Source organism: Opisthocomus hoazin, chromosome 7 (assembly GCF_030867145.1).
Source record: "Opisthocomus hoazin isolate bOpiHoa1 chromosome 7, bOpiHoa1.hap1, whole genome shotgun sequence".
NCBI lineage: Eukaryota > Metazoa > Chordata > Aves > Opisthocomiformes > Opisthocomidae > Opisthocomus > Opisthocomus hoazin.
In genome coordinates, this window is record NC_134420.1 from 58886375 (window position 1) to 58911559 (window position 25185).

At 37.9% G+C, this 25185-nt stretch overlaps 1 protein-coding gene across 2 annotated transcripts in view; it reads left to right on the forward strand.

The window, feature by feature from the left end:
* The window catches only part of VRK1 (VRK serine/threonine kinase 1), a 37991-nt gene that overhangs the window by 2961 nt on the left and 9845 nt on the right, over positions 1-25185 (forward strand). For both annotated transcript variants that reach the window (XM_075427030.1, XM_075427028.1), the window contains exons 2-12: positions 4243-4401; positions 5517-5572; positions 12386-12455; positions 12848-12935; positions 14302-14410; positions 14553-14645; positions 15606-15738; positions 17021-17141; positions 18023-18081; positions 19548-19726; positions 23948-24038. In XM_075427030.1, coding sequence (XP_075283145.1) covers positions 4248-4401; positions 5517-5572; positions 12386-12455; positions 12848-12935; positions 14302-14410; positions 14553-14645; positions 15606-15738; positions 17021-17141; positions 18023-18081; positions 19548-19726; positions 23948-24038 — 1153 coding nt within the window. In that variant the 5' untranslated portion in view covers positions 4243-4247. The remainder of the gene's footprint in view (positions 1-4242; positions 4402-5516; positions 5573-12385; positions 12456-12847; positions 12936-14301; positions 14411-14552; positions 14646-15605; positions 15739-17020; positions 17142-18022; positions 18082-19547; positions 19727-23947; positions 24039-25185) is intronic.

The following is a 25185-nucleotide window of genomic DNA, read 5'->3' on the forward strand; positions in this document are numbered from 1 at the left end:
TAGATTTTCATGTAGATTTTTTTTTTTTGCAATCTCCAGGTGTTTTTGATTTCAATCAATAGAAGATCCTTGAAAGGATTTATCCAAATGAATGTGAAAGTATGTGCAGCCATTTCTTAAATATTTCCATGAATAACAGCTTTTTTGCAAAAGAGTGAGTGCTTAGTATTGTGCATGCTGCCCATTGAAAGCGAGCAGTGTTTGGCACCTATGGCCTACTGATAGTTTGACCAACTTGTAAGTAGGCACACTGCCATTTTAACAGATGGATATGAATACAGGCAGCCAAGAAACCATGTATGTGTATCTAGTGTATTTGTTAAGGGCAGGGTTCCCAGCTGGGGATGTTCAAGCTTATGTCCATTTTGAATTTTTGCTTTTATGGATAAAGGGAAGTTGTGATTAATTTATAGTTTTTTTTTTTTTTTTAACTAAATACCTTCAGGCATGCAATTCTTGACCATGTTAAACAAAAAAGGGGGAAAAAAAAGAGGGAAACACCAGCTCCTTCCTTAATACTCTTGAGGAGCTATTTTAAATAAACTTTATTCCTTTTTAAGCGGGACTGCTATCAAGAGACTTACTGTGAATGTTAGAGATGTGAAGTGTATGAATAGTTTTATTTCACCGACTTGCTAACTTTATTGAAAAAGAGGCTACTAATTTTTCTTTTACTGGGACAGCAGTCCATCCAGCATTCAAGCACCTAAGCGCCTCTGTCCAAATCTTTTTGGAATTATTTGTAGTAACTCGGAGATCAAGTGATGCAGCCCTTCACACCCTCTGCATGTCTCTTACATTGTTCTTAGCTTGAGGACAGTATGCTCTTTAGATGATAGTGAGTGTGATCTTGTCTCACATCTGAGCCATTAGACAACACTGCTGATTTTTGTGCTTTCTTTTTCACCTTATCCGAGTCAGTCTTTGGGCTCCTGACTTCTGGTTTATTTTGCCATTACTACGTCTAATGGTTTCAGTCTCTGCTTTGTTTTAATTGTTTTCCTGATCTGGGCGTCCTGAGAAGCTGCTTAAAGGTCTGCCGTGATCGTTTTGGCCTGCTCTTGTGATACTAACACGTAGCAATTCCTACCACTCTCTCTTCTTTCTGGTGGTTTGACACCATTACATTCTCATTGGTATGGTCTTAGCTGAGCTAGCTGGAATTGCATTTGGTGCTTGGAAGTCTCATTTTTCTCCTGTACAAAATCTGGAGGAAGAACCTTCCTCTAAGACAGTACGTCATGTATCATATTGAAGATTTAAAAAAAAAAAAGTGAAGAGGTGTGCAGAGGAGTTTCTTGAAGACAGGGTATGGAAAAAGCTGTAGGTGAAGTTACTCTTAAAATTTAAGTGTAAAATGTCAAAACTATATCTTGACTATAGAGGAGAATGTTTCTGTATAGAAGTAAGTGGAAATGTGGGAAAGTAATGCAGGATTAAAACATCCTGTTTTGTGATAATGAGGAAGCCCGTGCAACATAGGTATCGCAGTCTCTTCCTGTGGTGTGGGTATTTCATAATACTGTTGTGTTGAAGTTGCTCGTTTAACCACAGTAGGTGTTTGGATGTGGCTCTATAATATAGAGATACTTCTGAGATTAAGGACCCTGAAAAAGCAGAACTTTTCTTCAGTGTGGAATCATACCCCTTCTCTTCTGTGTTCCTATAGTGAATGTCTGTGGTGTCTGCAGACTGCTTGCTGCCAGAGCCCAATACTCTCTGACCAGGTTCTTGTAGATCTTCCATGCATGGAGGGGATAGTATTTAGTATCAGATTTACTTACCTGAAGATAGTTGATGTTATATGGAATTTCTGATTTAGGAGAGAGATACAAAATATACTGAAAACAATACAAATGTAAGTTGCATTTAGCAAAATACAGCAATTGCAATATGCAGTTCGGTCACAATACTGATGGGATTCCCATTACCGGTCTCTATAATACGCTCACTGTCACGATGCCGGTATCCCCAGCTGCTGGTAAGGAATAACGGGGTTGAAACCATCTCAAGCCCATTGCTCTCTTCAAAATTCTTTTGCTAGTTGTTTACTTTTTATACTCTTATGTTGAGCTTAGCATCATATTCACTCCCCCCATGCTGGCCTGGCTAACTCAGGGAGACATTTGCACCAGCGTTTGATCCACTCAACAATTTTTAACTTCACCCAACTGTTGTTTAGCTTTTTACCCAAAACAAAGAGTGCCCATTGGTCCTTTTTGTGTTGAACTAAAGTGAGCTCCTTTGCGTTACTACCTGAGCTCCTTGGGCTCATAACAGTTCCCTGTCTCCATGGAATGTTACATCCATCGTCGGACTTCATTCGGTCATATTGCACAGCTGCAGACTTGAGTATTAGCGGCAATAACATTTTCAGGAAACTTGACAGTTATCATTGCACTTACTAATGGGACAAATGTAGCGTATGGGTGTGTTGTCCCAAAATAAGGGTTCTTTTACCCAGTGTGCAAGAGCAAATCAACACACTGAGTCAAGATGTTTGTATGTATTTTGATTCCACGGAAGCGGGTGCTAGACATCTAACAGCCAGCACACCTCTCAGAAAAACAAAGCGTCTCTTATACAGAACAGTAACAAAGAAGAAGTTACAGTAAAGCAGTTGATTGGTCACTCATACTTTTCTTCACCATCCATGATTGCATATGTTCGTGTTTTAAACAGTTGGGGAGGTTCTTTTCATTACCATACTCATTAGTGATAAAGGGGTGTATTTTTTAACATTAAAAACATCTAAGGTAAATTCGGGACATGAATTTTGTTTAGGGTCCAGTCGAAGCTTATGCAACAAACCACAGATCACTATATACAATATACACTTGACAGGCCTATGAATATACTGTTGTCCTTAACCAGGATGCATATCTGCTGGTAGGGGGAGTTTCCATCTCTGTCTCCAAGGATACCTAATCTTGGTGATCATTATTTGATCCTATCTGCAACAGGTGTGAGCTGCTCACTTCAGGTGTTAGTTGGATGACAGATTATTTGGGAAGAGAAGTTGCTAAAGATATTACCCAGTCAGAAAAGAGGCTTGTAGAGCGGGGAGTGCTTTTGGAACAGCTGTCATAGTTACGTAGTTTTCTATTTGGGAAATTAAAAAAAAGTCCTAGGGGAACATTAGAACTAAAAGAGGAAAACTGATGTTAAGTAACTGCATTTGGCTTAGGGTTATTGTATTGAGTAGCTAGACTAATGGGAAAAAGATATTTTGATATCCAGAAACTTCCTGAATTGTGTATTAATACTGCTTCCTGATTCCCCAAGCAAAGTAAAATAATAATAAAATCCCACCAGAGAGAACGACATCTTTTAGAAGATAACGGTGGCTCTGTCTGCCTTTCAGCTTCATAACGTAGAAGGAAAGATCAGTTCTTTGTAAAACAAATCATTAAGGCCTTTTGTGTAAGGAGATCCTGTGCTCTTTCCTGTATCATGGCTGCGTATTCAGTAACTCCTTTTGGCTCTGCTAAAAACTCAAGATATGTATTTGTTCAAAACGAGGCCTGTTCTGAAGAAAGATGCACGTGTTTGATTCCAGTGGGCCATGATGTTATTTCTGAAAATATTGCCTATCTGAGACCTGAGACTGGGAGAAGGCAGTGGTGATACTTTTACATTTGTGGTCCCAAAGTAGGTAGTTATGTGCTAGTTTGTTGGTGATCTACTAAATGCTGCCCTGTGAACAATAAGCAGACTTTCCCTTTTGTTACTTGCACTTACATAGCAGAAAAAATAATTAACTTTGGCTTAATTTTATTTGGTATTTTTTCCAGCTAAGAGGAGTTCCTCATATTATTACTGAAGGCTTGGACTATATGACATTACTTCAGTAAGCATATTTCACTCCAGGAAAAGTGATGAGCTTTATTTCATTAGTTTACTTATTCCTAACTTTAGACCTATGATTGGTTGTGATTGATTGAGTACGATAGATTCTGAGATTTTTCTAGCGTGTATTATACAAGGTCTTATAATAGGTTTCTCTTGTGAAGATTTTTGCTGTCAAATTTTTTTTTTGTGATGACTGGAAAAATTATTTGTTTTTCACTTGGAATTCACACCAGTGAAACTACTTTATTTGTTTTTTGAAGTATCATTGTAGTAACAAAATGAAACTTAAACAATCCACACTTGTTCATGCTTCTAACAGATTTTTGCATTAAATAAGTCAGCAATTAACCTACGCTTTTTTTTTCCTTCCCTTCCCTCCTCTCCCTCAAGAGAAAATGCCAAATAAGAAGACTGCTGGAAAAAGAGCCCCTGCAGAACGGAAACTTGCTGAAGTGTTTGCTCTGGGGGAGGTTCTAGCAGATACATCAAGAAAAGAATGGAAATTAGGTGTCCCTATAGGACAAGGAGGCTTTGGACGCCTGTACCTTGGTAAGTGTAATTATCTTTGATAATGCTTTAAAATGGACAGCGAGATGTTTATCCGTATTCAAAGCAATTAAAAACTGACACCGAGGTAGAAACGCAGAGTATCTTCAAGTGATCTTTTTTACTAGAACCTTATTTTGGTTCATGGTGTTGAAAAAAAATGGCAAGTGGGCAAATGATTGTTGTAGGAACTGTGGTTGTATGGGATTCCAGTGGTAGTTCATTCATATTTTTTAAACCAAAATATTTTTTACTTCTTAGCAGTGAAAGGATAGTTTAGTATTTGTGTAAATTTGATTTTTGGTCTGGCTGAAAGAAGGGATTTTTGCATGAGTGTCCTTACATCACAAATTCTGCACTGAAACTGTCTAAGCTTATTCTATGGAGGGTACTGATCAGCCAGTATTTTGGCTGGTTCTGACTTTTTCATTGTCTTGTGAACTTCTGACATAAGTTGTATAATTTTTTATGTAACCAATGCTCGGAACAAATTGAACTCTTGGACCTTACAACTTAAAGCATTAGCACAGATCTTGTTTTGCAATATTGTTTATTGAATTCAAGGAAAACTTTTAGTGGATAGTGTTCATACTTAGTATCTCTGTTGTTTGAGCAGATGAACACATAAGAGAGTTCTTGAGAATACTCAAGGAATTAAAAAAAAAAATTGGTTGCCCCTAGTCATGTTGCAAACAATTTTGAAGGGATGAAAGTTAATGTGACCATGATAATAAGGTTTTCTTTTGCTATGCATTTATGGTCTTCCTCCTCTTGGTGAAAAAGTTGCACTCAATTCATACTGAGTTGGAAAAAAAAAAAGTAATCTGTCCTGCTTTCAAAATGAACAGGCTGCTGTATAAGTGGGTTAAGAAGAAAAACAGGACCAGTGGGTGGCTTCTTGCCAAAGAAGCTCGCTACTACTTACTCAGCCTTGCTCAATGTGCTACTAAATTTACTGAGACTGGAGTTCCAGCTCACTCAAAGTGTGTAGTTCTTTATGTTAAGAATTACTGCTTTGTTCAAAGCAAAGCTTGTCATTTGTTTGTCTATGCTGCACAGTAAACAAGTTTTGTGACAATTGCCTCTCCTACTACTAATAAGCGCTTCTTTCTTAACAGCTGATGTTAGTTCTTCAAAGTCGGTTGGCAGTGATGCACCTTATGTGGCGAAAGTGGTAAGAGAACATTTGAATCTTTACTTCACAACTTGAAAATGTTTGTTCTGGAATAGCATGTGTAACTTAAACCATCTTCTGACTGAAAATAATACAATTGCGTAGTGCTCTTTAGGATAAAAGTATGGTGATATATGGGAGCGCTGTTGAGAAATGGGACTCTTGTGTATGAGGGTGGATAATGGAACATCAGCAGAGTTGAAAAAGGTTCATGAAATGCATCAGATTCTGTTTCATTTGCTGCTTCCTGTAAACAGCCCAAATATCACAAAATGAATGAAATCTGGCTAGCTTTTGGAGAATTTCTGTGTTTCAGCAGTGAGTCTGTGTGAACTGTTGCTCACCACTGGATGTTGGTAAGCTGACATATGGCTTGGGAGTAGAAACAGCAAAACTTTGATTCCCAAGGTCTCCACAGATATAAAGTCCTTTAAATGTTTTATCATAAGACACATACATATTCTAATTTCTATGGAATTAAAATGGTATTGACACATTTTTTTTAACCTAATGATTAGAGAGAAGAAAAAACATTGTTAGCCTATTGTAGCAAATCAGCAAATTCTTTTTATTAGTTGACATTTTCTTATGTTTTCAATCTTAAAATAAAAAAGATTTATGTAAGTTGATTTGGCTATAATATTCTTTTCCTCAGGTACAAAGTATTTTTTTCTTAAATTTTGCTAGGTTATTTTGTATGGATGCTACAGTTATATATGGTTCCCTGGTAAAGTCTTAGTAAAAAAAACTGGGAATACGGGAATTGCCACAGTAGATCCAGACCATTCGTTTTCTTGGTGTACTTCTGGTCCTGTGACAAAAGTAAATACTGGAAACTGTACAAGAACTTCACAATGTAAAAAAAAATAGTTCTTCAATACAGTTCAGAACTGCAATGTTTTAATCACTTACTAAACTATGTGGTGATACTGAAATGCTTTACCGCAATAGCTGGCCACTGATGTAAATATGCTAATACTTTTAACATTTGTTCCTGAAACTAAAAGATCATGTTAAGTTAGAATAAATACGTTGTAGTTAGTATGTGCCTTTAATCCTGGTATTTATATCTGCTGACTACAGGGAAATCTAGAGAATCGGGTTTGATACTGTTCAGATACCCCAAGATACTCTTGGTGATGACCCTCTTTCCGAAATGGTGTCACTTGCTGAAAAAAAGCACTGCTTAGTATGCAAATATCAAACTGCCACACTTTCAGCATCAGCAGACTGGTACCGCCTTAGGTGTTTGTGGGCAGAAATTCCACACAGACCAGGAGCCTCAGCCTGCAGCTATTGCATGGTGGCAGCCTGCTTCTGTATGTCCAGCCGGTGCCATCAGGGGCAGGGGGTGTGCATTATGCAGGGCACCTGCTGTGGCTTGGTTTAGAGGCCGATGACAGACACTGAAGTTATCTGCAGTGGCTTGCTGTTGAGAGGCAGTGGCTCCTGATTCCCAGCTCCTGATGAGTTTGGACTGATCAGGAAACAGGGAGCCATTTAACTTTCATGGAAGAATCCAGTTTGACTTGCTTGGAATTTTGTCAGATATGCATTATTTTATACTTCTGTAATTGCTGTCCTTCGTTTTCCCTGAGGTTGAAACCTGTCCATCTGCTTCTCTTCTCCTCTACTTTGGGCTCTGAATATAAGAAGAGTTGTCGGAATTTTTGTGTTGCTTTTATGCTACGTTCATTTTGTTGGAGCAATTTGTAAATACCTCCATTGCTAATCTCCCATATGACTACTCGCTTTCAATTTGTCTTTTATAATTTTGTCTTTATGGCAGTAAAGAGTAGCCCCAGTCTTTGTGCTGCCCTCACAAATGACCCATAATGTATTATGCCTCTACAGTCTAGTATAGCACTGCTACAGATAAGGGCCTATTTTCTGATGCCTGGGTGATTCCTAGTTGATCCATCAGCTGAAGCAAAGTGGTTAACAGCTTTGAACAATTATTAGTGTTTAACAAAATATGTGCTTCTATAGTAATGTTCTTCAAATTAAGCTATTAAAGCTGGATGGAAATTGGCTTAGTCTTTGACATATCCTCATAGTATTGATGTCTGAGCAGTATGAAATGAATCACAGTTTTTATTAAAAAAAAGAAATGCTTTTTAACATGTGGACCTTTCAGATGTCATTGTTCAGGAGTGGATGCAGAGTTTAATAACACTTCATTAAACTGCTGACTGAAAAATATCAGAATTCTTAAAATACTACTTGAAGAAATTTGTTGGGTTTTGACACGTACTCCATAATCTCTTTCATTATGTTATCTTTCCTAATTAGACTTTAATTTCAGTTTTGCAAATCATGTGTTTAGAATGACCCTGGGCATAAAGTTGTAGAAATTTGTGTTTGAAGTATTTCTGGTTTTGGCATATTACAAGGTGATTAGTATGGCAAATATTGGACATCATTACATGAGCCTTTTTAACATAGCGTATGCATTTTTTTATCTGTATGTGGAATTAATGGTATTGCGGGGAAACAGCTTCGTAGTCAACATGATGATCTGTTTTGTGGTTAAATCATTTATCCATCCCATTAAGTATGAAAAGATACCAGATTTTCAGCATTTCACAGAATCACAGAATCACAGAATAGTAGGGGTTGGAAGGGACCTCTGTGGGTCATCTAGTCCAACCCCCCCGCCGAAGCAGGGTCACCTACAGCAGGCTGCACAGGACCTTGTCCAGGCGGGTCTTGAATATCTCCAGAGAAGGAGACTCCACAACCTCCCTGGGCAGCCTGTTCCAGTGCTCCGTCACCCTCAGAGGGAAGAAGTTCCTCCTCATGTTCAGACGGAACTTCCTGTGCCTCAGTTTGTGCCCATTGCCCCTTGTCCTGTCACTGGGCACCACTGAAAAGAGCTTGGCCCCATCCTCCTGACACCCACCCTTCAGATATTTGTAGGCATTTATAAGGTCCCCTCGCAGCCTTCTCTTCTTCAGGCTGAACAAGCCCAGTTCCCTCAACCTCTCCTCGTAGGGGAGATGCTCCAGTCCCCTCACCATCCTTGTAGCCCTCCGCTGGACTCTCTCCAGTAGCTCTTCATCCTTCTTGAACTGGGGAGCCCAGAACTGGACACAGTACTCCAGATGAGGCCTCACCAGGGCAGTGTAGAGGGGAAGGAGAACCTCCCTTGTCCTGCTGGCCACACTCTTCTTGATGCACCCCAGGATCCCATTGGCCTTCTTGGCAGCCAAGGCACACTGCTGGCTCATAGTTAACCTGTCGTCCACCAGGACACCCAGGTCCCTCTCCGCAGAGCTGCTCTCCAGCAGGTCCACCCCAAGCCTGTACTGGTGCATGAGGTTGTTCCTCCCCAGGTGCAGGACCCTGCACTTGCCCTTGTTGAACCTCATCAGGTTCCTCTCTGCCCAGCTCTCCAGCCTATCCAGGTCACGCTGAATGGCAGCACAGCCTTCTGGTGTATCTACCACACCTCCCAGTTTGGTGTCGTCAGCAAACTTGCTGAGGGTACATTCTAACTCTTCATCCAGGTCGTTGATGAAGAAGTTAAACAAGACTGGGCCCAGTACTGACCCCTGAGGGACACCACTTGTCACCAGCCTCCAACTAGACTCAGCGCCGCTGATGACAACCCTCTGAGTTCTGCCATTCAGCCAGTTCTCTATCCACTTCACTGACCACTCATCCAGCCCACACTTCCTCAGCTTCCCCAGGAGGATATCATGGGAGACTGTGTCGAAAGCCTTGCTGAAGTCAAGGTAGATAACATCCACAGCTCTCCCTTCGTCTACCCAGCCAGTCATGTCATCGTAGAAAGCTATCAGATTGGTCAGGCATGATTTCCCCTTGGTGAATCCATGCTGACTACTCCTGATAACCTTCTTTTCTTCCACTTGCTTCATGATGGCCTCCAGGATAAGCTGCTCCATCACCTTTCTCGGGATGGAGGTGAGGCTGACCGGCCTGTAGTTCCCTGGGTCCTCCTTCTTGCCCTTTTTGAAGATTGGAGTGACATTGGCCTTTCTCCAGTCCTCGGGCACCTCTCCTGTCTTCCAGGACCTCTCAAAGATGATGGAGAGTGGCTCAGCAATGACATCCGCCAGCTCCCTCAGCACTCGTGGGTGCATTCCATCGGGGCCCATGGATTTGTGGACATCCAGATCGCTTAAGCGATCCCTCACACAGTCCTCCTCGACCAAGGGAAAGTCGTCTTCTCTGTAGGCTTCCTCTCTTACCTCCGGGGCCTGGGATTCCTGAGGGCCAGTCTTAGCACTGAAGACTGAAGCAAAGAAGGCATTCATTAGCTCTGCCTTCTCCGCATCCTCCGTCACCAGGACACCCGCCTCATTCAGCAGCGGCCCCACATTGTCCCTAGCCTTCCTTTTGCTGCTGATGTAGTTGAAGAAGCCCTTCTTGTTGTTTTTGACATCCCTTGCCAGCTTCAATTCCAGGTGAGCCTTGGCCTTCCTCGTCGCATCCCTGCATGCTCTCACTACGTTTCTGTACTCTTCCCAAGTGGCCTGTCCCTCTTTCCACATGCCATGCACCTTTCTCTTCTGCCTGATCTCCGCTAGAAGCTCCTTGTTTAACCATGCAGGTCTCCTTCCTCCTTTGCTAAATTTCTTTCTCAGGGGGATGCATTGCTCCTGTGCATGGAAGAAGTGTTGTTTAAAAAGCGACCAGCACTCATGGACCCCCCTGCCTTCGAGAGCCCTGGCCCACGGGATTCCTCCCAGTAGCTCCTTGAAGAGGCCAAAGTCAGCCCTCCTGAGGTCCAGGGTTTTGATCCTGCTTATCGCCCTGCTTCCTCCACGCAGGATCCTGAACTCGACCATTTCATGGTCACTGCAGCCGAGTCTACCTCCAACCTTCACGTCCTCCACCAGTCCCTCCTTGTTTGTTAACACAAGGTCCAGCAGCGCGCCTTTCCTTGTTGGTTCCTCCACCACTTGCATCAGAAAGTTATCATCGATGCTCTGTATTTGCTCTGACTAGAGAAAGATATATCTCTTTTTCAGCACTGAGACATAATTTTTTGTGGAATAATTTATTTAGAGATAAATATTTTAAGATTTTTTTAACACCTACTTTTTTTGCTGTAGTAATTTAGTAAGAAAATAACATTCTTCAAACCTATGTAAATTGAATCAAAATAATATGTATAATTCATATTCTAATTAAGTTAGAGTATTAATGCATTGTGCTACAGAGAAACAAATGAATAGGTCAAGTAACATTTGTCTGAGAACTACAGTAAAAGAATTCAGCTATTTAACCCTTCTTCTCTGGATATATAATTCCTATATCACTAATTTGTTGTCCATAGTGGATAAATAAACTAACTGAAAGTAAATATGCGTGTATTGAAATTTATGTGCATTGATCAGTTGGTCTAGTTGGTTTTGTTTCAGATTCATGGCTTAAGTCCGAACGTTGGTCCCACAAGGAGAGGCCAGAAAACTGTTGTCTTGCCTCCATTGTTTATCAGGGCAATGCTGCCTGAGAAAGTGAGGTGGAGACAGGCAGTAGCTTTGTAATCAAGTGTACAGGCCTGGGAGTGGTGCTTAAGCTGGTATCTGCTCTCATCCTGACCGGTCTTCCTGCTCTGCTTCTGAGCCAGTACATCAGGAGCACACTAAAGCCCACGTTCATCAGTGTGTTTGATCTCTTTACGTTGCTTTGTTAATGTTGAACAGCAGTAAACCTCTATTAGTGGAGTGGTATGGTCGGGCCTTTAGCAATTTTCTGGATCACTACATCTGCATTTAAAAGTTACAATTAAAACCATTTGAGATTGCTGTTATATATCTTGGAACTTTTGCTAATATCATGTGATTATATTCTCTCTGGGTTTCTTTTCCAGTAATCACATACTTTTTTTTTGGTTCATTTGTTAAAGTGTAGGATATTCCAAAACAGCTATTTTCACTGAGATAGAATCAATTTGGGCATATATGAGTAACTAGACTAAAACAAATTCCTTAAGCTTATCACAAATTGATCAGTTGGTCTAGTTGGTTTTTTTCAGATGCAAGAGTTGAAATCACTTTCAACTTAACAACGCAGGAGTTGAAATCACTTTTTTTTTTCCCCTGCGCTAAGTTCTGGTTATTTAGAGTCAAGGTACCTACCCATTTGAAATTCTTGCAGTATTTCAAAGCCTTGGTGTTTTTAAACCAATTCTCTTGTACTTTACTTGTAATGTGTGCTTACCGTAGATTTGTCCATAGAAAGTGGAACTGAAATACCTTACGTTCGCTTAAATACAAGGTAGACTCTGAAGTCAAAATAGGTGTAGTTCTTACAATTTAGTTTAAGAGAAATTGTGAAATCCTCTGTAATAATTGTTACCTTGATCAACTAATGTATGAAGGGAACAAAATACCTTATGTTCAGCAAGAATTTAACTTTTGTTATGATTTTTCTATCAAATCATTCAGGTGTTACTTTAGGCTCACTAATAGCTACTGCAGCAGATACAATCCAGCTTTAATCTGGAAAATCTGAAGTAATGAATGTTGTTTAATGTTCTCTGCTAAACTTTTGCTGCCAGTTATTGGTAATATTTCTATACATTTCAGATAATTTGTTATTCTTTTTGTTCTGGGAAAGGATTCTTTGATACCCTTAATGTTAAGCAATTTATAATAAAAATCACTTTTTAGAGGCAACCTTCTTTTATAAAACAAAGATATTCTATTGAATTTATCAGCACTGGGTAGAGCATGTGAGGGATAATATGTTTTTATAGGGTGAATGTTGTGTTTTGTGAGCTTTAAGTACTTATTAGGCACTAACACGGCAGTTCTTAACTAATTTTAAATTGTCTTAAAGGAACCCAGCCAGAATGGACCTCTTTTTACTGAGTTAAAGTTCTACATGCGAGCTGCTAAGCCAGATGAAAGTAAGCAGTGTCTATTAAAATGTTTTTAATGAACTACAACCATTTAGCAAAGTAGAGCCTACAGGACTAAGGTCAAACTTTAAGAGAATCTTGTTAGGTCTTTTTCAAATTTGTTTTTGAATGATTGAGATCTAATTCAGACATACATTAAAATTAGAGGTTTTTGGTAAGATGTTCTTTACACTTGTGTTGTCTGGTATTGTCTGAATTGAAACTTAAGTTGTATCTCTGTCGCTGCAATGGAGGCATCATTAACTTTGCAGTATACTTAGCATACAAGTTTCCATGAAATAAGCAGCTCACATGTATGCAGAAACTGTGACGCGAGTAGTCCCTTTTTGTATGTCTCTGCTGATGTGAATTCCTGAATTTATCTTTATTTACATTTTCAGTTCAGAAGTGGACTAAGTCCCATAAACTGAAATATTTAGGTGTACCAAGATACTGGGGTTCTGGCTTGCATGAAAAGAATGGAAACAGGTGAATATATCTTTTCTTGGCATATATTGGGATTTATTTCATAGATGACCACTATCCCTTTTAACCTAATTTACTTTATAAGATGTATTTTCCACCTGGGCTCATGTTGTTCGTTTCTGCTACAAAGTTTCATGTTCATAACAGGGTGTGTTTAAGTAATAGATACATTTTATCTCTACTGTTACTGGTATTTGTGTCTATTATATTCTTTGTGACTTAGTTTTCATTTGTCTCGAACATTGCTGTAATACAGTGATGCTATATGTGTGTGGTTTAGAACTTTTCATATTTGAAATAAAATAAAGTCAACTTTTAATGTAAAAGTCCTTGAATAATATGACTACCTTTGAAGTTTTTCTTCTGTTATAATGTGCACTTAAAGGGTATTTTCACTCGTATATATAAAGGACGTGGTGCTGTCTCTAAATCTGTTTTATTTTCCCTAGGTGTAGGTTTGTTGACTCAGTCTGTGAGCTATAATAATTGTTAGTCTCATGTTAAATTTGTCTTAAGTCTAGGGATGGTTTTTAGTATTGTTCCATGTCATGAAGGGTTTTTGTTATGTTATGTGGTCTTGAGTAGTATGCCTGTTTATGTAACAGTCCTTGTTTCCTAGTGGGCTTTCTCTAAACAGCTGTGTTGTAAAGGAGTTTTAATAGTTCTCTGGCAGTTTATAGTAGGTCAGGCTTCTTTGTGTGGATGACTGGGTAGGGCAGTTGGTACGCACGTCAAAAATATCTTTGTTTCAGTAGATCCTCAACTTTAAAACTAATGTAAAAAGAACATTAATTTTGAGAGGCAAAAATAAATATAACAAAATGGTATTTTTTTCCTCAAATAAACTTTTCTTTGCATTTGGTGTTTAACACATGACTTTAACGTAGCTGCTATGAGCTCTTACAGTAATAGAACTTTTAGAGACTTTTCTTTATAATAATAGGTTCAAAAATAAATTTCAAGAAACAAACTTTAACCATGTTCATTCACTTTGTCATTTATAAAGCAAAAAATGTATTTCTGTAAGTAAATGATGCTTGGTTTTACCTATAGTGAATTACAATACAGATATTATTCTCTGTGGATACTTGTTACTGTACTGCATAACTAGCCAGGAAAAAAAGAACAGTTCTTTTAATGGACGAGCTTTTGACTAGCTGATGTAAAGAAGTTAAGAGTTGATGCACAATGTTAAAAAACAAGTCAAGTATTTCCCACATTTATTTTCTGTGTACCTGCAGTTTATCTTTTGAGATAAATATTTCCAATCAGTGATTTGTACAATTAACACATAGATAAAACACTTTACTAAGTACAATTCAGTAACTTTGCTGTTTTGGGGTTTTGTTTTTTTTCCCCTCGAATTTAGTTATCGATTTATGATAATGGACCGATTTGGCAGAGATCTTCAGAAGATGTATGAAGAGAATGCAAAGCAAATTCCCCGTAAAACTGTACTACAATTAGGCCTGAGAATAGTAAGTGTAAAAAATATAGTATATTTTTACAATCTGGCTTCCCCATGTAAGTCTTTCTGTTAAATCACACTTTTGTGCTGAGTACAGGTCCTCTGCTGGGTGGAGCTGGGTACTGCATTAACGTGACTGTTTGTTTTGTTAGCTTGATATTCTGGAATACGTCCATGAGCATGAATATGTGCATGGAGACATCAAGGCCGCAAACCTTCTTCTGAGTTACAAGAACCCTAATCAGGTATTTCTGATGCATTTTATTCCTCATGTTTTAAACCTTCTATTTGACAACACATGGAAGTGCTTTGAACCTGTGAAATCTAGCAGAAGCTCATTTTTAAGAATGTGTGTGATAACATTATTTCTGCTTGACATTTATACCTAGTTAATATTCTACAATTTCTTTTTATGCATTTTGCTGTAGAGTTATCAAATTGACTATTTGGCCTAAATAATATTCTGGAGAAATTCTAAAGATTAAAAAAAATTGACTCACAAATAGGTATTTGCAGGTGGAAGCTTAAAATTATATAGCACACTGGTAAATTATGTTTGCCTGTCTGCATTGTTACCTCATTCCTTTGTTAAAGAAATCCATCAGATAAGTGTTCTGTTACTTGGAAAAATTGGTCTTTCAAGTGTTGGTTGTTCCACTTGATTTATGGAAGTCTTTCGTTTTTCTGTGTTTTTTTACTATTCAAACAATGCATATTAAAGCTTCAGAATTATGTATGTCTTCCTGCTCAAATTTCTTAGCTCATGAAATAAGTAAATAATCTCTCTTCTCTTAAAGTAACTGTAGTGTTAGTGAGCATTAATAGTGTGTAGCAGTGTTCAAATGGGACAGCTGACTATAAAGAGGGTAGGACAGTAAGTGTATTTGTAACTCTATGAACATTACTTTTTTTTTATTTAGTCTTACTGATAATAACTGACGCTATTACTGTACTCATCCTCTGCATCAGCAAGAAGTGACTTCCAGATCAGACTGCTGTATGGAAAACAACAAAAACTATCTAACATGTTGTTTTCAGATCATATGTAGTAAGCTCAATAAAGCATTGAGGATTGCTTAAAGTTGAAAAACCATTTTTAATACTTTTTATGAAGCGATGAGAATGGTTGAGTGTGACACTTATTATTTGCATATTTTCTGTATTTCTAGTTCTTTAATCTTAGAATTCTGTGTGGAAATTACTAGGTGTACTTGGTGGATTATGGACTTGCCTACCGATACTGTCCTGAAGGAGTTCACAAAGCATATAAAGAAGATCCTAAAAGGTGTCATGATGGAACTATTGAATATACCAGTATTGATGCACACAAGGGTGTGGGTAAGGATGTAAAACTTTGTTCTCAGCAATAGGCATTTGTGCATCCATTTCATACAAATACAGAAGACTTTATTTGCTGCACTGAGTTTTGTAAACAACCAGCTTTCTAAATCTATAAAAATATTTTTTTCTTCTCTTAAGGACCATGCTGGCATTTTTCTTTTTTTCCATTTACTAACTTTTGCTTTGATATTAATTCACTGTAGGTAATGTAGTTTTCTTAAATAAAGTTCCTTAATTTTATAAAGACTGTTAAGATATTTAGTGTGTTGCTCTTTATTAATGAAGTAGAAATGGAATAGTACTTATCAGATCTTGATAGAAAAATGGGCCTTGTTTTCAGGAGTTTTTGTTACCAGTGTGAACATTTTTCCTTCATGTTTGGCAGCAATGCAAAACATTCTTTATCTTATTTATGGCTTAATATTTAGCAGTTTTTTAAACAAAACTTCATTTAATCATGAAATATTATTTCTTAATTATGCCTATAGTCACTGAACATCAAAAAGCAAGAAGTGAGAAAAGGTTGAACGTGAAAAGGACAGGTCTATGATTAAACATTGAGGATTTATAGTGAACACTAATTTTATTTTCTTCGTTCTTAAATTTTGTTCTATTAGAATAGAAGGGTGTCTTGCAAAAATAGCAGTTATTGATAGTTGTTATTTACTTGAGGTTGAACTGTTGCACCTATGCTTAAAACTGAACATGAACAAAGATGACTTGCCGTTTTCTAGTGTAGTCTGTGGTAAACGTACATGTGGGTTGGTTTTTTATTTTTTTTTTTTTTTTCCTTTTTCTTTCGCAAGGCTTAGTGATCTGATCTATTATTCTCGTCTGTTCAGCTTTCAGGCCACATAAAATATTTCAGCTTTGTGGAATACTTTTTTCAGGAGATGGGGTTTCAGCACTATTACCTTTTTATAGAAGAAGGGAAGTAAAAACTGTTTTGAACAGAAAGTCAATCACTTCACTAACTTTCTCTATTTTTTTCTACAATCTGAGTACTTAAAAAGCATCCCAAATTGGGATAACTGCAGCATGTCATGTCCTTGAGTAGAAGAAAGATTGAAAAAGGACTTGAAAATGAAGTTATCCTTCCAGAAGTAGGAACAATATTTTTTCCTTTCTTGCTTTCACACTGAAATAAAGAAATAAATAACAGATACAGTAATGTTGCATTTTTAGAATTGGCTTTCTATTGCCATAAGATATTTACAACTGTGTGTGCTTTATTAGCTGCTCTTATGGTTCTGGTTTTTATGTGTGCTTGTTTATTTAGCACCATCGAGACGTGGTGATCTGGAGATCTTGGGTTACTGTATGGTTCATTGGCTTAGTGGCCATCTGCCATGGGAGGATAATTTGAAAGACCCAGATTTTGTCAGAGACTCAAAAATCAGGTGAGAAACTACTTGTTTTCTTTCTCTTTAGAAACTGAAAATAGGAATGAAAATGTCTTCATGTAGAAATGCTTTGTACTTTCAGTATGTTCCCTTTTGAATAGGCTATTGTTTTGTATACTCCCCAGCTTCCCTTCATTGCGTCTCATGTATCCTTGGCTTGCTTAATCAAACTTCACTTGTACTGTTCTACTGTCCTCTTTTGCATGTGAGGGATGCTTATTTATCCACCGCAGTACTGTCGCTTTAGAGTACCGCCACAGTTAAGCCAAAAAGCACTCTTACCAGTATACAGGTAATCATTAGTCGTGCTTTACAGAAAGAGAAGCATGGAGTATGCGTAGACGTTCTAACACCATGCTCTGAAGTCAGTGGCAGAGATGGGAGCTAAAGGTGGATATTAAACTTCTTTGAGCATCATTCCAGCTAGAGGATTACTAATGTGCGATTTTTTTGGCCTTCATCAATCTTAGCGAAGCCCGCTCTCCCTCCCCCCAGTTATTGTTTTGGCAGGGAGTCTGCTCTGAATAATATCAGCTAGAGAAAGAGCCCTGTAGCAGGAAGAAGTGAGAGCATTGGTGTGTGAGGATTTAAAATGGACCAGTTCTTTTCCTTAGGTCTTCTACTTGCTTGCTTTTACAAGAATAAAAACCTGTTGAACAAAAACTTAACTATATTTCAGATAGCCTGCCTGGCATTCGTCAGGTTCTTAAACGTACTGCACTCCTGAAAATGGCTGTACAAAGCCATACCAAGGGTTTATCTAGTAGTGTCTCCTGTCTCTGACAGTGGTCCAAGCTAGGTACTTAGGAAGTTTATCAGAACAGGGCAAGATTCAAACTGTGAAAGAAACAGTAAATTTGAATAATTTTGTTTTTCAGGTGTAGAGATAATATTTCAGTTTTGATGGACAAATGCTTTCCTGGGAAAAATAAACCAGGTAAGAGGAGCTATTTTAAGTTAAGATGCTTTGATTTGTACCATGTGGTAAGCATTTTCTAGTATTTTGTTTTAATGTCCTTTTTCTTTAAAAAAAAAAAAAATCCATCAATCTGTTTGGGTGCCATCACCAAGCTGTAGAGAACTTTAGACAGTGGGTAGAAGCTCTGAAATCTGTATATGCGTGGCGCATGTGGAGTGCGTACAAGGGAAGGCGATGTTACTTTGTATTCAAATAAAAGCAGATAAATTCAGTTGCAGCAAAAGGTGAGGAGTTGTCAGATTTTCAGCATCTTTTCTCCCGAGAGGTGTGTCTCAGGCACTGTACTTTAAACTGTTGCTTCTTTAAGACCTCCTTGTTTACTGAATCGTAGAATCATAGAATCATAGAAAGTTTTGGGTTGGAAGGGACCCCTAGAGGTCATCTAGTCCAACACCCCCGCAGCGAGCAGGGACACCACTAACTAGATCAGGTTGCTCAGAGCCCTGTCCAACCTGGTCTTGAATGTTTCCAGGGATGGGGCCTCCACTACCTCTCTGGGCAACCCATTCCAGTGTTTCACAACCCTCATTGTAAAGAATTTCTTCCTTATATCTAGCCTAAACCTACCCTGTTTTAGTTTAAAACCATTACACCTCGTCCTGTCGCTAAAGTCGTCACTGAAGTTTGCCTATTTTTCTTCTTACTTTTATCAGCAAAAGTGAAGTGGCATCAATTAGATTGTTGATTAGGAGAAGTTTAGACTCTCCCTTTTGGCTGCAGTTATGAACTTGCGGACATTGTTGCTTCTGATAAAAGACAGTACTAAGTATTTGCAAATGTGAAATGTGTAAGTTGGTTTCTCACAATTGAAGCTTAGAAATTCAAAATATAAAGGTACGCAAACTTGGAAGTCTAGATTGTTTCTGTTTGGCACTGGTGATTTGCTGAGTAGTTTTTTAAATTTTTATTTGTTTTTTATTTATTATAAATACAGCTTCTTGTGATTTTAAACTTAAATATTTAGCTACTTCTGTCTACTCGTGACTGGAAGAGAGTTTTCTCTGTCAAGTGTGACTTGTCTGGTTTTACAGTGGTCAGGTGTTTCATGTATCTTTTAATATGTTTCAGTCTTGAACTGAGGAGGTTCTGCGATAACACTGAGTTTTCCATATTTTTAAATATAGACATAAGAAATAACACATAATCATTCATTGGTGAAGACTGGCCTATTATATTTTTTTACGACTGACTGTTTTCTTCATTGCAAAGAATGTGTAAAAAACAGTGATGCTGTCATCACTAGGTAATGAACATTGGTATAATATTTTTTCTAAGTGTTGTAGTAAAGTCATAATTATGGGCTTAGAAATAACCATTTAAAAATGGCATAAATAATGCATGCATAAGTTCTGGTCCTTTTGTGGTAAAAGTGAATGATTAAAATGTTTTCAAATAGAAATTAATTGAAGGTACCATTTCTTTAGATGAAATAGCCAAATTTATGGAAAAAGTGAAGCTACTGAGCTATGAAGAGAAACCTGTTTATCAGCATTTCCGAGAAGTACTTCTGCAAGGTCTTAAGGCCATTGGGCAAAAAGATGATGGAGTACTTGACTTTGGCTTGTCAGAGAATGGAGACTTGCAGACACATCCTATGCAAAAGGTTTTTATTCTGAAATTTATGCCAGCTTTTAATGCATTTTTTTTTTTTTTTAGCTAAATAAGAGTTAAAGTGGTTTTGGAAGTAGTCATAACTGCATCCAGTAGGAAACAAGCAAATAGTGAAACGTTTAAGTCATACTCTTAGGCATTATTTCTCTAATTAAACTTCACTAATTGTTATTAAAACTTAATACAGAATGTTTATACATGTACTTTCGTAATAGATAATATATTGCATAACAGAATGTGTATATATGGTTGTAATGACATTTGAACAGATGAATGTTCAGTTAATTTACTTCTTTTCCTTTAATTGGTAAAACCCCAGCTGCGTTAAAATACATGTAAGATAAAGGAAGTCTAATTTTTGTTCCAGGTTAGTTTCCTTTGCATGACTAGTTCAAAGCTTAGTCTTTATTTGGTTTTGGGATTCACATGTTGAATTCACTATCATCTAATATGTTATTTATGAGTCTCAACTGTAGTGGTAGGCTAGGGGTATTTTAATCTTTGTATTTAAGAAGCCTTAAACTCTAGCTTTAGACTCCCATTTGAATACAGTGTAAGAACTTTTTAAGACTTAGGGAAATCACACGTTAAAACAGTTTATAATAACAATAAAAAATGGGCATAGAATTATTTAGGTTAGAAAAGACCTTTAAGATCGTCACGTCCAACCGTATGGAACCATAAATATTATCCTGTACTTCAGATTGCATTTATTGCCCATTTATTTGCATTTGTTAATAACAAGTGCGCAGTTTACTGGTTCCTTTAGCATGAACCAGGGAACTGCGAATTGTAATGCAGCATAATAGTACAAGAATTCTGCCTGCTTACTGACATGATCAGCAAAATAAAAAAAGCTGTAGGATATCAAAGTCTTTTGAGGATATACGTCCAACTTACTTCTTTTTGCCCCCTAAGTAGTACTTTGGCTAAAATCATACAGCCGTAGTCTTTATACTAGTATAACTGAGTGTAAAGATCTGTGCAAAAGGAGAGTTCATTAGCATAAATTCTTTTGTTCCCCCTGTGGATCAACATGGCTTGAGACCTGTGTTTTTTTGGGGGGGTGGAATCTTTTTTTAATGGTTGGCTGGTTTCTTTGCTAAGTAAGTTGGCCTGCTGCACAGCCAACATCTGTGACCTTTTATGTCCTTGTCCAGCAGAGATGGCTGATGCACGTTTCCAATGGAATAAAACTTCAAAAATCTTATTTTTTTAGCCAATATCAGTCAAGACCATTCCCAAAGGGTGAGATAATACTTTTCCATAGGTTCTTACCTACCAGCATCAATTAGGAGTTAATTTTTACATTGGGTTTCTTTTTTTTCCCTTTCAGAGATCATATGCGTAGTCAGCATATGTTCAAGCACTATATAAAACAATCAGTGTTACTGGCCCATTTGCGCATCATATTGCAGTGGACTTTGTGCTAGCTGCTTCATGCCAGCTGCTGCTAGGGTGCCCAGACAGAATAAGACTGTTTTCTTGAAATCAGGTTGACATAGCCTGCTTGCTTTTGATCAGATACCGGGGCAGATGACTCTTCCTTCTATGGTGGATTTTTCTAGGCCTTGTAACATCTGTGGTGTAGGCTAGGGTAGAAGAATAAATTGTTTCAGTCCTCCTTCCTAGGGTGTATTTTTCACTTTTCTTCAAGAATGAAAGAGGGTCTTCAGCAGGATGTCTTCCTTCCCAGAATATATGTTTGGGAACTCATGGTGCTGGGTTTTTCTTCCAGGGGGTTTCAGGCGTTGAGAGGCTGGGTGACCAGGAAGACAATTTCTGCTAGTTGAGAATAGCTGGACATTTAGATACACGGAGGAAGAAAGGAAGACCATAGAATGCTAATGAAAATTATATGTATTTCCAGCTGTGACAGGAAGCTGAACTTGATGACTGTTTTAAAGATAAGCTCCAAACTCTGTTAGATTTTCCATAAAGACAATGTACCATTGATCTGTAGCATCTTTAGCATCTTGCCTCTGAGAGCCAGTATCTTCTAGCACGTACTAAATTTCTTTCAGCATGCTTAATGTCTAATTTGGAGAAGAAAAATACAGTGTGGCATCCACCCTTGAGAAGGTGGTGGTGTCTAATACAGAGTATTTATGGTATTTTGCTTGTACTGATCTTTGAATCATGACAGGTCTTAAGACACCTACTCTTCAATTCCTTTGGGGCAATCTACCATAATACTTTCTTAAAACCATGTTATTTGGTGTTCTGAAGTTATGCTATTTCACAGCTAGGAAACAATATTTCTAGCTTCTGTGTAAATAAATTCTTAGAATGTAGGATTCTGCTGTGTTTTCAACTTGTACAGCTAACTGAGCCATGATGTGCATTGTATGTTGCATATAAGCATGGCTGTTTTGGAATCTCAGTCATTCTCCAGTATTGGTATCTGGCTAAAACTCAGAGATGTCCGCTGTATTAAAAGTTAACGTTTTATTTTCTATATCATGACTCAACTTTCCCCAGATGTATAAGTAAATGAAAGACAGCCCATAGTTCTGCTGGAGTTGTTGGCTTGGTTTTTTTTCCTGTGTAGTAAATGCTTGTTAGTTTGTGTGTGGTATTTTATAATAGTTCTAGCAAAACATGAAGGTTTTACTAGAAGTGTATTGAAGGAAGTATCTGGAGCTCCTGACTAAATTATTTAGGGCAAAGACCACGTCTTACTTTTGTTCAGTGCTGAAGAGTTGCTGGGAAATACCGGGAGTAAACTAAGCTGGAAGAATATGGATCTTAGTGATTTGTTGTTCCTTCTAGTGTTCAGCTTCAGATGTGCAGGTGTTGCTTTTGTCAGATGAATGCTGCCTGATTTCTACTACTATGTAATTCACCTGAATCAAGATTAAGAAACCACTTTTTATAAATAAACTTGGAAACAAGATAAATGTATTTTGCTTTTGTGTCGCATGTATTGGAGATCTGTTTTTCTGATGAACGTTTAAAATGTTTTCTAGTACAATTGGGAGGAATGCATTATCTCATATAAAAGCAGTACAGCACTGAAATAGTCCTCTTTAATTTTGGTCAGAATGAACAAAAGTGTCTGTGTTTATTCCTGCCTAATGCATCACAAATCTGCTGACATGCTAACCTTGGAGTCTTGGCTGGCAGTAATCAGGCCTGTGCACCGGCAGGAAAGATGTACCTAATGCACTCCATCAGTGCAGTTTGCATATGGAAGTTCTCACAGGGGAGCTGCCCTGTGCCAGCTGAGGGTTACCTGCCCACTGCAGTTATTGTATGTAATTATCGAACCAATCTGTTCAGCCCAGCAGGGTTTAGATGGTAATCATGAAGCAACACTTTGGAAAGGAAAGATATAATGCACTCTCCCCTTCTCTCAGGAGCTATGTGAAGTTGTAGCCACTTTTAAAGCTATATTAGTAGAGCTCTAGTCTCACACAATTAAAAAAAAATTAAAAGGAAAAGGTAAACTCTGCCAGTGTTCATCAAAGTTATTATCTGTGTCTGATACAGATACAGGTCAACTCATCCTTTGCAAAAATCACATGGCTTTAGAAAAAAAATCTTTCCATAACCACCTTAAGAATACTTTGCAGTAGTAAGTTTAACTGTAATACACAGATAATAACGGTTCTATCCATTTAGAGGCTTTAAGATAATGTACTTTGAATAGAGTTCAGGTTTCCCAAGTACTTCTCCTTGGAGCAGAACTCATAGTTGCTATTAGAAAAAAATAATAATGTACTGTCAGTGGGTGTTAGATACTTTTAAGCTGTGCAAAGAAAGCCTTAAGAAGCAAGGATCCAGATAAACTTGAATTTAATGAGGTGTAATTGCTTTTAAAAAAGCAATTAACATCAGCTTTGGGTAAAATGTTTTTCTGTGTTCTTCAAGATTTTTCAGATTGCTCCTTTTGTAACAGTTATTCAGTGTAAACAAAAAAAAAAGGTTTTGATCATAAAAACTTGTGTTTTCATACATTAAAATTTCAACTCCTAATGTGATCCATTGCCTAGTACTAGTATTCTTGCATTAATATATGAATAAATTTTCTCTACAACTGGAGACGTTTTATAATATGTGAAGAAATAATGCTTTAAAATTGGGGAATACTTTGTGAGTATAAGATATTTTGTACTTCGTGTGGTGTTTTCTGCTCTGGATTTCAGTTGCCCTGCTGCTTTTTTAGTCTTTTTTTTTTTTTTTCTTTTTTTCCTTTTTTTTTTCCCCCCAGAAAAAAAGAAAGGCAGCAGCTGCATCCAGTGAGAGGACTGAAGCAGAAATGGAGGATACAGAAAGTCCAGAAAAAAAGAAACGTACTTCTAGTAAGCCAAAATATCGTTCTCAGTCACATGTATTGGTGCAGTAGGTTAACCCTGGCTAAGGGCCAAACTCCAACCCAGACACTTGTTTCTCTCCTCAGCGGGGCAGAAGGAGAAAACAGGATGAGAATACTCATGGGTCAATACAAAGATGGGGAGATTGCTTACCATTTACTGTTGTGGGCAAAACACTCAGGTTGGGGAAAATTTATTTAATTTATTGCCAATTAAAATAAAATTGGTTAGTGACAAAGACAAACATTAAAACACCACCTTACCTTCCCCTTCTCCCAATCTCAGCTTCTTCACTCTAGACTCCTCTACCCCCTTCCCTGAGCAGTGTAGGGGGGTATGGAGGGGAAGTGTGTTATAGTCAGTACAGAGTGTTTTCTCTCTGCTGCTCCTCCCCCCTCACATTTTTCCCCTGCTCCGATATGGGCTCTCCCTCCTGGGCCACCCCCGTAGCTGACCCCAGCTTAGCAAAACCTGACCGCATGGCCACATATACCCAATACAACTGTTTACCTTTAGGAGTTCAAGTGCTTTTTGTCTTTCATAATTTCCTTTTAGATTAATAAAACTGAAATATTTAAACTTTCTGTGTAAGAAAGGTATGCTCTCCAATTATATGCTGCATAAACCTGGTAGAAATGATAGGTGATACAAATTGGTGGTTGCACCCTGTTCTTTTGCCATCATTCACTCTCTCTTCCATTCTTATTTCTGTCCTTCTGTCTTGTCCAATTCACTGTCAGAATATGCTGACTCCTCAGGACTTCTTCATCACAACGTGTTAAAGCCAGGGCCTAGCAGCAGCAGCTTCTAAAATTGAGTGTGTTTAAAGTCAAGGAAAGGATCAGATACAAGGACAGAAAATGCTGAAGCTACATTTGAGATAATTTGGCATAGTTTCAGTGCTGTCTGGAAAAAGTCATGGCCAAATAAAGTAGGATTATTGTAAGTCCAAGATCAAAAATCTTCAGCAGATCTGTATAGGATAAGTTTATGGTGACTGTCCAGTCAAATTGTTTTCTGGATCTAACCTTGTAACTCCTTCATGTACGTGTGAACTGAATTCAAGTAATTACAAAGATATTTCTCCTAAAGAATTTTTGCTTCAGACTTCAAGTAAAAGATCAGATGTTGACCA